Source organism: Heterodontus francisci, chromosome 30, assembly GCF_036365525.1.
Source record: "Heterodontus francisci isolate sHetFra1 chromosome 30, sHetFra1.hap1, whole genome shotgun sequence".
Taxonomy (NCBI): domain Eukaryota; kingdom Metazoa; phylum Chordata; class Chondrichthyes; order Heterodontiformes; family Heterodontidae; genus Heterodontus; species Heterodontus francisci.
The window spans coordinates 43139367-43152489 of record NC_090400.1 but is presented as its reverse complement, the minus strand read 5'-3'; the positions used below and the strand labels follow the sequence as shown (position 1 = coordinate 43152489).

Below are 13123 nucleotides of genomic sequence, written 5' to 3'. Positions count from 1 at the left end.
ACGGAGGTAGGCTCGTTGGGTTGGGATTCAGTTAGCAGTTCAACATCCCACCTGATCCAAACCCTCCTGTTTTTGGCCAGTTAAAATTGCCCCCAATGACTCAGTGCATCCAGTACATGGGATACTGAGATGCCAGCCTTCCTACCATCGTGTAACTGATGGATAGGAGACACACAATAGTAGCTAACAGCACTGTGGGTGTCCTTACCCCACATGGACTGCAGTGGTTCAAGAAGGCAGCTCACCACCACCTTCTCAAGGGCAATTAGGGATGGGCAATAAATGCTGGCCTAGCCAGCGACACCCACATCCCATGAATGAATAAAAAAAAATGCTGGGAAGGACTCTCATAGTAAATTGCAATCTGCAGATCCTTCATATGAGGTGAAAACAAGCATTATGCAAAATGCTCCCTGCTATTATTATTTCTTGAAGGAGTGAATTTCTCAACATTTTATTGCCTAAATCTGCTAAGGAAGGGGAGGAACAAAATTATCGGTTGTAGATAATTTCAAGTAAAATGCCCATTTTTCCGTGTGCCAAATGAAAAGGGATCACGACCATCCAACACTTTAACAAAACACTTGAGTGCCACTTGCACTGTTCACTGGCTACTTCAATTTACCACAGCTTGAACAAAACATTCCATGTTAATGACATTACCTGCACTAAGTAAAATATTCCGGGCAGTCGGATGCCATGAAATAATCCCGACCCTCTTTGAGTGTCCTTCCAAGACAACAATGGGGTCTGTTATAGACCGGAGTGCTACGTGATCTGGGATCTGCCAAACCTGTGCAAAGGTGAACACAAAACAAGACTAGTTAGAAATAGTTCACTGACTAGTATTTACCAGCTGGACAATCTGGTGAACTTGACTGCCCTACACCAAATCCTAGTAAACATCTAACCAGATAATCAAATAACTTAACAGGTTACAATTTACTTTTCGATAACATATAACAAACCAGAACCTTATCACACTTTCACTGTGAAGACACATTGGTGGGAAATAATTTATCAAAACATTTTTTTAAATTACCTGAGACAGACTATACAGACAGTTTATTCTTTCAGCAAATTTAGAATGCACATAATTTGCAGCTGAGTCACTTGAAACATTTTCATCTTGGGAAAATGCAGCCAAAGCATTTCAGAATCATGTTTGTTGGGGGACAGCAGTGGTTTCTGTAGGATCTCTGGGCCATCAGTTCTTTTACAAGATAAATATAAATAAAGACGATGTTTTGGCACAAATTAGTTCAATCACCTTGAAAACTAACCTGCCTTTCTCCCAGCATCGAGGCTTCAGTTGCATTTACATTACAACTGTGTAGTGTCTGTGTGAAGAGGTTTTGATCTCCACCACTCCTACAGATTTGTAGTATAAATCCGTAGTTAGGGCCTAATTTGACTGAAACCAAGTGGAGTGACTCCCTCCTCCAAAGTTAGGTTGGGGCCTAACTCTGGATTTTTGTATTCTTTCGTGGAATGTGGGCATCGCTGGCAAGGCCAGCGTTTGTTGCCCGCTCTTAATTGCCCTTGAAAACTGAGTGGTTTGCTAAGACATTTCAGAGGGAAGTTAAGAGTCAACCACATTGCTGTGGGTCTGGAGTCACATGTAGGCCAGACCAGGTAAGGACAGCAGATTTCCTTCCCTAATGGACATTAATGAACCAAATGGGTTTTACGACAATCGAAGATAGTTTCATGGCACCATTACTGAGACAAGCTTTCAATTCCAGATTTTTTATTAATTAAATTTAAATTCTACTAGCTGCCTTAAATTCCACAATGTGTCTCCCCATGACATTAGCCTGGGCCTCTGAATTACTAGTTCAGTGACATTACTACTTTGCCACCATCTCCCCTTTAGTGCTGATGTGAAGGGAAACTGCTTCACATCAATGCTACCACTTATGTAATGCAATGTAACTGACAAAGGTTTTGCCTTGATGACCTGCTCAGAAGTTCATTCCATGTATTAGCCAATCATAATGTGATGAATTTCCCCATACCAGTTTGAATCATGTTCTGTCTACCCAATGATCAATTATCTGCTGCTATAAAGCTTCTAAAAAATAAAACATAGAATGAGCAACAGTAATTTGGCCACTCATGCCCATTCATTCCACAGTCCAAATACAATCTACCCTATCATTGATTTATCTCACGCAATTAATCTCCTGGAGAAAGCTTCTGTTAAAACATTCCCTAATCATCAAAAATATTCAAACAAAACTCCAGGATATTCATCTATCCTTCATCTCCACTACTCAGCCCCGTCCTACCTTTAATAGGTAACACTGCCTCCCAAACTCAATAACATAGAAACAAGTGTCCTGTGTAGTGTTAGATAATCAGAGTCACAATCTATACCTATTCTGAAATATTCCAGTCCTGTTCCCAGTCATTTAGTCAACACCCTGTTTGAGGAGTTAAATGATACAGCGCCAATGTCTCTGTTTAGTTCAAACGATATGTCCATGTTTCTGTGAAAAAACAGTTTCTTCAAAAATCTAATCTCATGTCAGGTTTTTTATATTTAAATCCGTGTTCTTCAGTTCAGTACTTTCAGTCAGAGTTAAACTGGCTGCTTGCATCTACAACATCTATGCCTCTCAGCATTTTGTACTTGGAACAGTCACCATCTTTTCCCTAGTGAAAACTAATTCTGCAAGTCTCTTCTCACCTTTAAGGTTTCTGAACCCACTCCTGTGCATCAATATCTTTTTGAAAGGATGGTGCCTAAAAGGGTGCAAAGAATACTGCAACTGTGGTCTCAGCAGTGATGGACACAAGGTTGGAATGACTTTGTTTGATCTATATTTAATGCCGTGGTACTGGACTAGTTTTGTTGATATTGATTTGAAGCTTTTAGTGAATGCTCAGTAATCACATCCAAATCTTTTCCTTACCCACTAATACACATCCTTTCCTGTTTCACTAGACATTATTTTACAGTTAGGCTATGGAATGGCAGATGGATTTACTGTAGCTATCTGCTTAGTTATTCCAGATCTTTCCGGCCCTGTTATCTTCCTTATACTTAACACTTGATGTTACCAGTCAATTTTATAATGGTACAAAAGATGCTCTCATTAAAGTAATTTAGGAATAATAGGAATATAAGCAGGCCCAGTACAGATCTCTTCCAAACAGAGGTTTTCCTATTCATAATCACTTTTTACAACTAAGCATGTTTGTAATCCAGCTAGGTACCCTGTCATGGATGCCACTCCTTAAAGTCGCACATGTCTCCTGAAAATTCAAGTAAATTATATTCACTTAAAAATTCTCATCTATTTGCGTGGCATCTTTTTGAAGAATTCCATTAGATCAGTGATGACTTACTTATTACATGCCGACTGCTTTGCCTGGTCTCTGTGGCCTTTCGAAGACTGTCAGTAACGTTATATACATTGACATTGAGCATTGTTCCCCATTATAAATGTTGGGCTATTGGTCTGTCATATTTAGGTTCAGGTTTCTCTCCTTCTTTGAATATCAGAATACAATTGCTTGTCTTTGGGTTTTGGCCCCCCAAGAATAGTTACCAGATGTTGTTTATTTTCTCTCTCATTTTCCTTCAGATTCTAGATGCAATACTGCTTAACCATTTCGCTACATATTTAGCATCATTCGCAAATTTATGTGGCGTGATATGCTTTCTTCAGACATGTACTTTCTTTGCTAAAACTAGCTGAAAATAACAGTTTTACACTGCATCAGAGTTGCACTTCATCTAGTGTCAGAATTCAATCACTGTGGGACTACCTCCCCCAGGTGGCCTCTCACAGTTTCTCTCTGCATTCAGTCAGGTCCCAGCTCCAGACGTATACTGCAACTATAGCATCACTCCTATGCTTCACATTGGCACTAAGGTTGCAGTATCAATGTACCCATACAAACTTCCTTCCAAATTCTCTCAATGGAGATGTGCGTCCTACCCCCATCCCAGCAATCCCTCCCCTCGCAACAAACATGGCCTCCAACTTTCCAAGAGCAATGCCACATCAGATAGGTTAGTAGTAGAAACATCTTTTCCTTTTGCTAATATCTGCCTTTCTAGTTACCTCTTCCTTTTAATTATCCCCAACTGGATTGTGTAGATCTCTCGCTCCTGTTCCCTGCATTATTTTAAAATATTTATATTTTTATATAAGTACTTAGGAGGGCAGTTTTTAACCTCCTTATTTAGCAGCTGCATTCTATGGCCTTAATGTATTGTGTTTTTGTTCCTTAGAGGTTTTATTCCACCTTAAAATGGTCTGCAGTTTCCTTTCACTAATTCTAGCCCTGCTTTCTATTTAATCCTTCTGAAGCTGCTGCAAAATTTGCTCCTCTGAAGTGTGCTCGAGAGGTTTCAGCCTTTGATAGAGCATCAAAATCTAGCTGGAATGATCAGAGGAACCCAAATGTTCAGCCACTTCAAGGTTACCAATCAATGCTGATAAAGAAAAAAAAGAAAGTATGTGGCATTAACATAACGTCTAATGGGAAACGTTCCAAAACGCTTCACATACAAATGAATTGTTTGAAGTGCAATCACTGTTCCTACACAAGGCAATGTGAAACTTTGCTTCACATGTTGTGTTAAGAAATTGCTTGCACTTTCACTTCTCCCTTCTGGTAGTCTTTGATCTGGCCAATTTACCTCCAAGGATACTGAAATTCTCCAGGATTATCACATTAAGACATCAAAAGGAGACTTGTTGCTTTAGGAAGCATAGTGCAATTTTCTCCAAATAGCCTACTGATAATAAAGATCCTTAATGAATATTGCCCAAGTTCCTCATGTTAAGAATTGTTCTAATATTTTCAAAGTCGCAATAAATTTAAAGTGTAGAGGACAATTAACTAGTGCCATCTATGTTAAATTCAAATTAAACACCAAGTTCCCACTATTCTTATTATTCATGTTGCTCAATTCAAATTATTGGATAATTCAAACTCTTCAGCATGAAAAATGACTATTAGGAGTAGACTATAATGGTTTTCACGTTACTTCTTGTAGTTCAAAGAACACAAAAGAAATTTTCAACTGAACACAGTTAACTATTTATTATGCTATCAATGCTAATTACAAATATGCAATACACAACATGAGATTAGAGTTGTAATAAAATAGTCCTTTGTTTAATAGAGACAATCATTCTGTTCATCAGTCTGTACAAAGTGGTAAGACAATCTCTATAAAAGGAAAGAGATAATAAAATGGCTTTTGAAGTATTTGCAATCTCTGCATTATCTCTTAAATGAGTGATAACAAAGGAAGACTTGTATGAAATAACCTGCCTTACCAATTACGGCCTATACAGTCTGTTTAGTCTGTATCTTGTCCACAGTTCAGCTGACTAACCCAAATAATTACATTGCTTCAGTTTGATGACCAGTATGAAGTAAACATTCACTTATGTGAGGGTTATCAACAAAACACTCCCAACCTTGAAATATCTATAACCAATTAAACCACTGTTAGAACCTATTTATTCCACAATTAGGGTCAGGCTATGCAAAAGGTTTCTCTGCAGAACTACAAGAACAAATGTTGCCCATAAAGTGAATTCAGAGTTGGAAAATGACAAAATAGCTTGTTTCATAATTTAAGAACTAGAGATCCCAGCGACCTTTTCTCAATGGTAGATCCTTGCTTTTCTTTGGATTTTAATTTTTTGTATTCATCTGAAAGTTCTGGATGTTTAGTGCCATGTTCTTCAGTGACCCATTGTAGTTGACGACTGCTAAATGCTCTGAAAAAGTCTATCAGGTGGCATGGTGGTGTTTTAATGTGACATTGCACCTGAGTGCCAGAATATGGATTTATACCCCGTTTTCGATATAGACTTCCTTATTTTAGTTATAACATACATGTAAGTACTATGCTAAGGGTACCACCTGGTAATTGGATTAAGAAAATTGTCTTTTGATGGCAAAGGTTTGCTTAGTTTTCCCCAACAAGTAAAGACCACAAAACCAAGTGGGGCCTAATCTGAGCCAGAACTTCAATGTGACCAGTGATGCTGGGCCTTCTCTTGCATCTTTTAGCCACTACTTGCGAACATTTGACAAAGGCCTGGGTTGGGGTTGCGGGGGCAGGGTGGTGACTGGAGAGATCATCTGGTAACCTAATCAATCAGGGAATCTTTCATGGGATAAATGTACCAAAATAATAAGGAGATGGATTGACATGGACTAAAAAGCAGCGATATTAAATGGGAGCTGTAGTTCAGACATAGAATGTATGAGATCTGGGATCAAACTTACTGTTAGTTTATCTCTAAATACTAGTCAAACTAGAACTCAGTCTAGCTCCAGCATTCATCACACTTAACCACAATGAGCAGATTATGGTAAACCAGCCTCTGGTTAACTTTTAGAACTCAGTTTCTAGCAATATTAAACGTTTCTCATCCTTCACTGTATATAAAAGGATTGTAAATGATTGCTTACTGCTAAAATATGCCCTTTTTTTCAATTGTATAATTGGTTTTTCATTTATACTCTGCATTTATTCAGAGCTACATTACATTTTGTTTAAACAATTATCTTGAGAATGCAGGGTGACGGGGCCTCAGCAAAAACCATCTAATCTTCAGGAGCTCTGAGGTGCTCTGCATGATTTGAATAAAATAAATGGAAGGGGAAAAGAGGCAGATTAGTGACAGAACACTGCTACACACAGCAGAGGGCAGGGCAGAGTCAAGATACAGCCTGAATGCTATCAGTTGGTATTTTCAATAACACAGATTTGAGGAATATCCATTACCTGATCAGAAGATATTTATGGATGAGGAAGGCCATTTAGCCCATCTTATTTCATCCATCTAGAAAGATGCTCAAAACCCATGATAGCATCTAATGATCTATCCAAGAGTCCACTCCATATAATGAATGTTGCTCTCATTCCACATCCCTGTTTGAAACCTTAGCCTGGATTTTGCAGTTAGTGATAAATGAACAGCATTCACTGCTCATTACACTTACACTCAGCGACAGACTTTCTACGGGCTTTTACATTGGAACTTGAATTATTTAAAATCCAAAGAAGTGCAGCGACCTCTACAGGGGATCTCGGAACTGGATGAAAGGAACAAGCAACTGTGTATCTCCTTAATCATTCAGACTGAGGAATCCTTACTGAGGCACACAGAGTCTGAACAGGAAGTGTAAGTTAGAATATCGAATTCAATGTAAAGTGCTTTGTCATCTGGTGGTAAAACAGCCTACCACTATAAATGGGCAATTTTAACCAGTTTGTGGCTGAAAAGCTTGGAAATGCTCTACTGAAAATCAAAAATTAGGCTATAAGGGGTTTGTTGCATCATGTTGAGACTGGCCCATTTCATGTTAATTATAAGAGTTCCTGTGGTCTACAGTGTGGGGTGAGTTACCTTATGATTCACAGTGCACACTCAGAGGAAAAAGGGATTTTCAAGCTTTCTATATCATCAATTTATAGAAAAAAATTTCAGATAACAAACCTGTTTAAAGGACTTTCCTTCGGGCACCGTTTAACCTACCCTCCCTCCTTGTAACGTGTGTGTGTGTGTGTGTGTGTGTGTGTGTGTGTGTGTGTGTGTGTGTGTGTGTGTGTGTGTGTGTGTGTGTGTGTGTGTGTGTGTGTGTGTGTGTGTGTGTGTGTGTGAGAATCTCTTGGGTACATGTACGAGTTGGAGCATGTTTTATCATTTTTATTTATTGGGTCTTAAGAAAAATAAGCACCATTTCCTTTTCTTTTAAAGCTTACAAGTAAACCTGTCTGTGTGTGTCTTTTACAGTCAGAGAATTTAAACAGTTAGACACTCACTAAGTTGACAAGCAAATTCTTTCAATTGCGCCTGCTACGGTCAACCAAGAGGCGGAAGGGGAGGGGAGTCATTTTACCACTTCTCACTTGGCCGTAACACACTGGCAATAGCAAGAAAGTGAAATCAGTAGTCACACTTCCAATCAAAAGATATCTAAAAAATGTGATCATATAAGGCTGTTTCATTAACAATCAGTTCTCATTTAAATAACGTTAGATTGTTGACTAATCCAAACCAGCGATTTCCACCTGCTCTGGGTTCAATCCCTCCTTTCAGCCACTGTAAGAGTGCACATGGGCTCCTTGTGGACAGCCAGCTTGAGGATCGCAGCTGGCTGCATAAAAAGTAGAATGAGCTGCCAATGAATTAATCCTCATTAAAGCACCACCATCCACATTCAGTAGGTTTAGAAATCAGTCAGGATAACGAGTTCTCCCCAATTTGATGTAAAGTTATAAGTGAGACATTCATGAAACACAAGATGACAATCATATTCACCAGGGGGGAAAAAAACAAGATTAGATTACAGAAGAAAAATTCAAGCACAGAATAATCTACTTTGATATTTAAATTACCCAGAAGCTTCAAGTAAAAAGCATGGTATCTTCAGAAAACATTTTATTCCATTAAAATTAATTTTGTGCTGATGTGTTTATATTATGATTACTAAACCTGTTTCATGATTAAATGGCTGTGAGATTAACACAAACAATTATCATTCTGATAACATGGGCTGGATGCTTCCTCGGGTGGAGGAACAAGTCACTCGCCCGTGATTTTCCCCAGGGCAGCCTATTAATGGCCTGGAGACATGTTCGCTGTCCAGTTAAAAATGGCAGGTGGGTTCTCAAAGTTGAAAGGCCAATCAGAGGCCTTCCAGCTTGACAGGAGCAGCCGGCTGTAATGGAAGGTAAGTGAGAGAGAGGGTGCTTCAAGTTGGAGGCACCCTCTCTAACATTTTTTTAAACCTGTAATTAAAAAAAAGAGATTCAGCAGCCAGACCACAACTGGGGAGGGGAGTGGGGGAACCCCTCTACGGGGTGGCCTGTGGCTGCTCCTGCACCCAGGCAGGCAGCAAGGGCCTCTAGGCCTGCCTGGAGTGCTGGCCGCCACCACCCTCCCGCACCCCAACCCCCACCCCCACCCCACACTAATCCCTGGGATAGTGTGATTGTCTTATGAGGAGAGACTGCAGAAGCTGGGCCTGTATTCTCTAGAGTTTCAAAGCATGAGAGGTGATCACACTGAAACTTACAAAATTCTTACAGGGTGTGACAGGGTAGATATGCACAGGATGTTTCATTGGGCCGGTGAGTCTAGAACAAGGGAACACAGTCTCAGAATAAGGGATAGGCAGTTTAAGACTGAGATGAGGAGGAATTTCTTTACCCAGAGGGTGGTGAATCTGTGGAATTCTCTACCCCAGGGGGCTGTGGAAGCTCAATCATTGAGCATTTTCAAGACAGAAATCGATAGATTTCTGAATACTAACATCAAGCGATATGGGGATAGTGGGGAAAAATGGCGTTGAGGTAGATGATCAGTCATGATTTGTTTGAATAGTGGAGCAGGCTCAATGGGCCGAACGGCCTACTCCTGCACCTATTTCCCATGATCCTAAGTCAAACTAGTGCTGGAACTGTAAGTGATGCATTCTTTCGAACCTGAGGTTGAAGCAGGTCACTGGGTGAACTACAGGAACCTTTGTTCTATAGCTAATTTTGTTTTATCTAAAATCGAAGAGAATCCATATCCTAGCATGAACAACATGGTTTCGATCAACACGAACATTTATGAAGAGATTTGAAGAATGAATGAAGATGAGTTCCACTAAAAGTGGGGAAGAAAGATTAAACCAATTGTAAAAAAGACACTTCCTTCATTGATAAAGTTTTTGCAAGCCATTTAATTTGCGGAGTTAGATCATTACAACATTTTTATTTCAGTCATGCTATGCTGCAACAGTGATGCAAAGACACCTCTTAGGTGAGATTTATGTCCCCACAACATCTGCTTACAAATGAAAATTGGTTTCCCAAACGCTTTTTTTTTTGAATGAAGACTGTCGCCTGCTAAAGCTGAGAAACTTTTCACTTTTATTTAACAGGAACTGAATGACGCCAAAACACTTGTTAGGGATCGAAAGAATGGAACTGACAGCACAGCATGTTCTGTTCACCCACCAAATGGGGCTTTAATATTGATATTAACCATTGAGAGAGAAGCAGCTTCACCTATTAACAGCTGGGGACTGTATAATTTCAGTGCATACATGGAACTGTCTGGAATAATAACATTTCACAGAATAGGGCTACCTAACCTTTGTACTCATTTTAGGTAGAAATTTATTTTGAGATGGTTGGATTATTGAGACAAGAAGCAGCACCATTTTAGTTTAGTTTAGTTTAGAGATACAGCACTGAAACAGGCCCTTCGGCCCACCGAGTCTGTGCCGACCATCAACCACCCATATATACTAATCCTACACTAATCCCATATTCCTACCACATCCCCACCTGTCCCTATATTTCCCTACCACCTACCTATACTAGTGGCAATTTATAATGGCCAATTTACCTACCAACCTGTAAGTCTTTTGGCTTGTGGGAGGAAACCGGAGCACCCGGAGGAAACCCACGCAGACACAGGGAGAACTTGCAAACTCCACACAGGCAGGACCCAGAATTGAACCCGAGTCACTGGAGCTGTGAGGCTGCGGTGCTAACCACTGCACCACTGTGCCGCCCCATGTGTTATCATTTGCTCTTCTAGTCATCTGGCAGCTATATTCCATGTTTTAGGTTTATGATAGATACAAAAGAAGAATAAGGGCTTGTGATATTAATACAGATCTCTCAGGGAGAAATCTACAGTTGATTACCAGAAAATGTCATGCACAATACATACCATAAACATGTTTTGCGGTACAAGGATGGCTTCTGCAACACAGACTGCTGCTTTTTAAATCTATTCCCATTTGTGTCCATTAAACACTGAACGGTTATTAGGGTGATCAGTTTCTTATAAGCAGTGGGGAGGGGAGTCAATAGCAGAGGGGAATGACTATCTGCTTAAATCATCCAAATCTTTCGGCTCATTAATACTGTTAGGTTTATCTCTCTGGGTCAATGGTGACAGATTCCACAAAATGACATTATTTCAGTAATAGAACATTGTCAAGAGGAACATTCTGTAGTCCAGCATGGTCCCTAATTTTCAAAAATCAGTCTGCATATGGGATGTATTAGAAAACACATGCATTCAAAAATTCCAACATGCAATTAGTTCACTCAATAAATTTGAGTTCATTTTAACGACATCTGCTTCCAACCAGTGCCGGGGTGGTGGAAGAATGAAGCAGGATGTTACAGAAGAAGCACTTTGCAATGCAAAAAGGGGAAGGAAAGAAGGAAAGATGTGTTTGGTGCTGGGATTCCCTTGGCTGCGGAGGAAATGATAAAAACATTATCAGTTAAATGTGGAGGCTGGTGGAGTGGAAGATTTGGACAAGAGGGGCCATATCATGGTTCTGAAAGGAGGGGGAAGGAGAGAAGCATGGGAAATGGGACAGAATTGATCAAGAGTCTTGTCTACCACATTGAGGAGAAAGGAAGAACATTTCAAAAGCCCTGGTGAGAAATGTGGTATCATCAGAACAGGTGCGACAGAGTTGGTGAAACTAGTAAAAGGAAATGGAGTCTTTATAGGTAGCAGGATGGGAAGAAGTATAAGCCAAGCAATTTGCTGTAGTTGTAAGTGGAAAGCTCATTCTCAGATAGAGTTTGAGATGAATCCGAAGGCAAGAGAAGAGCCAGAGATGGACAACATAAAGTTGAGGAAAGGCTGAAAATTAGAACCAAAATAAATGATTTTTTTGAAGATCAGGAAATAGCACTGAAACAGTCGTCAATATGAAAAAAGCAGTTAGTGCGACAATAAGTTCAACCAAGGTAGTGACTGACACCGACTGAGGGGGCAGTGGGTTGTGGGATGTGGGTTATCACCAAGAACACTCCAATGTACTGACTGACACGTCATTTTTACCAGAAGACATGGCCACACAATTGCCACTTGGCTGCTAAAGAAATTAGGATGTACAGCCCAGGATAACATGGAACAGAACTACCATGTCTAAAACTAAGACTAAGTAGATGAAAATGTGTATTTTTAAATGAGGATTTGTTAAAAGAGGACCAATTAAACTTAATCATAATTCTTTGAGATTTTTTTATAAAAAGGAACGAGGAGTGTGAAATTCTGTTTTTAAGCTTTGGTCCAAATTTATACTAAAAAGGAACAATTTACATTTTTGCATCAACAACAGGCAAGTCAATGAGGCAGAAAAAGGCTGCAATATGGCCTTTAAAGTCAGATGTAGGAGAAGGAAGAAAAGAAACTACAATGGGCTAGAGATCAAAAGACAGGAATGTTACTTACAAACCTGCGAGATGCAAGCTCACTTCTGCTGGAAAGCAACTCAATGGTAGGTTTTATTTTGTTTTTTTTATTCATTCCTGGGAAGTGGGCATCACTGGCTAGGCCAGCATTTGTTAGCCATCCATAATTGCCCTCGAGGAGGTGGTGGTGAGCGGCCTTCTTGAGCCGCTGCAGTCCATGTGATGTTGGAGCTGCACCTATCCAGGCAAGTGGAGAGTATTCAATCACACTCCTGACTTGTGCCTTGTAGATAGTGGACAGGCTTTGGAGAGTCAGGAGGTGAGTTACTCACCGCAGGATTCCTAGCCTCTGACCTGCTCTTGTAGCCACAGCATTTAGGTGGCGGGTCCAGTTAAGTTCTGATCAATGGTAACCCCCAGGATATTGCTGAGGTAGCTGGTGAGTGGAATTTTTCAGCTTTACCGTGAATTTGGGAACTATGAAACTGACTAGATTGAAAAATTCAAAACTCTCATTTCACTAACCGTGCAGCTGAAATGACTGAACACTTAGTGAAAAATCTAATGCACTGCTCAGCCCTCAAGGAACAACAATGTGCAGATCTTACATCAATAGAAACTAATGTCTTTAATCACCAAACATCTAAATGGCTGGGCAGCAACTGATTCTCATGCAATTTTAAATGTTTTCATTCTGGTTTATAGCCCCTGGACCACAATCCCTTTTTACAAAATATATTCACAGTATTGGGCCAGATTCAGGACCTGAAGATGCAGTAAATTCAGTTTCTTATTTAAGCTAGTCAGTCTATGAATCACGTTTTGAATCAATGTGAAGAATTTCCAGCTGAGTTGTTTTCTGTAATTGAACTTGCTGCTTTCTTGACTCAAACTATCAGTCAGTCTGTAATATTC

The 13123-nt window shown here is 39.9% G+C and overlaps 1 protein-coding gene across 1 annotated transcript in view; it reads right to left on the bottom strand.

The window, feature by feature from the left end:
- Positions 1 to 13123, bottom strand: part of LOC137346515 (coronin-6-like) — a 226905-nt gene that overhangs the window by 27149 nt on the left and 186633 nt on the right. The window contains exon 4 of the mRNA XM_068009982.1: positions 664 to 793. Coding sequence (XP_067866083.1) covers positions 664 to 793 — 130 coding nt within the window. The remainder of the gene's footprint in view (positions 1 to 663; positions 794 to 13123) is intronic.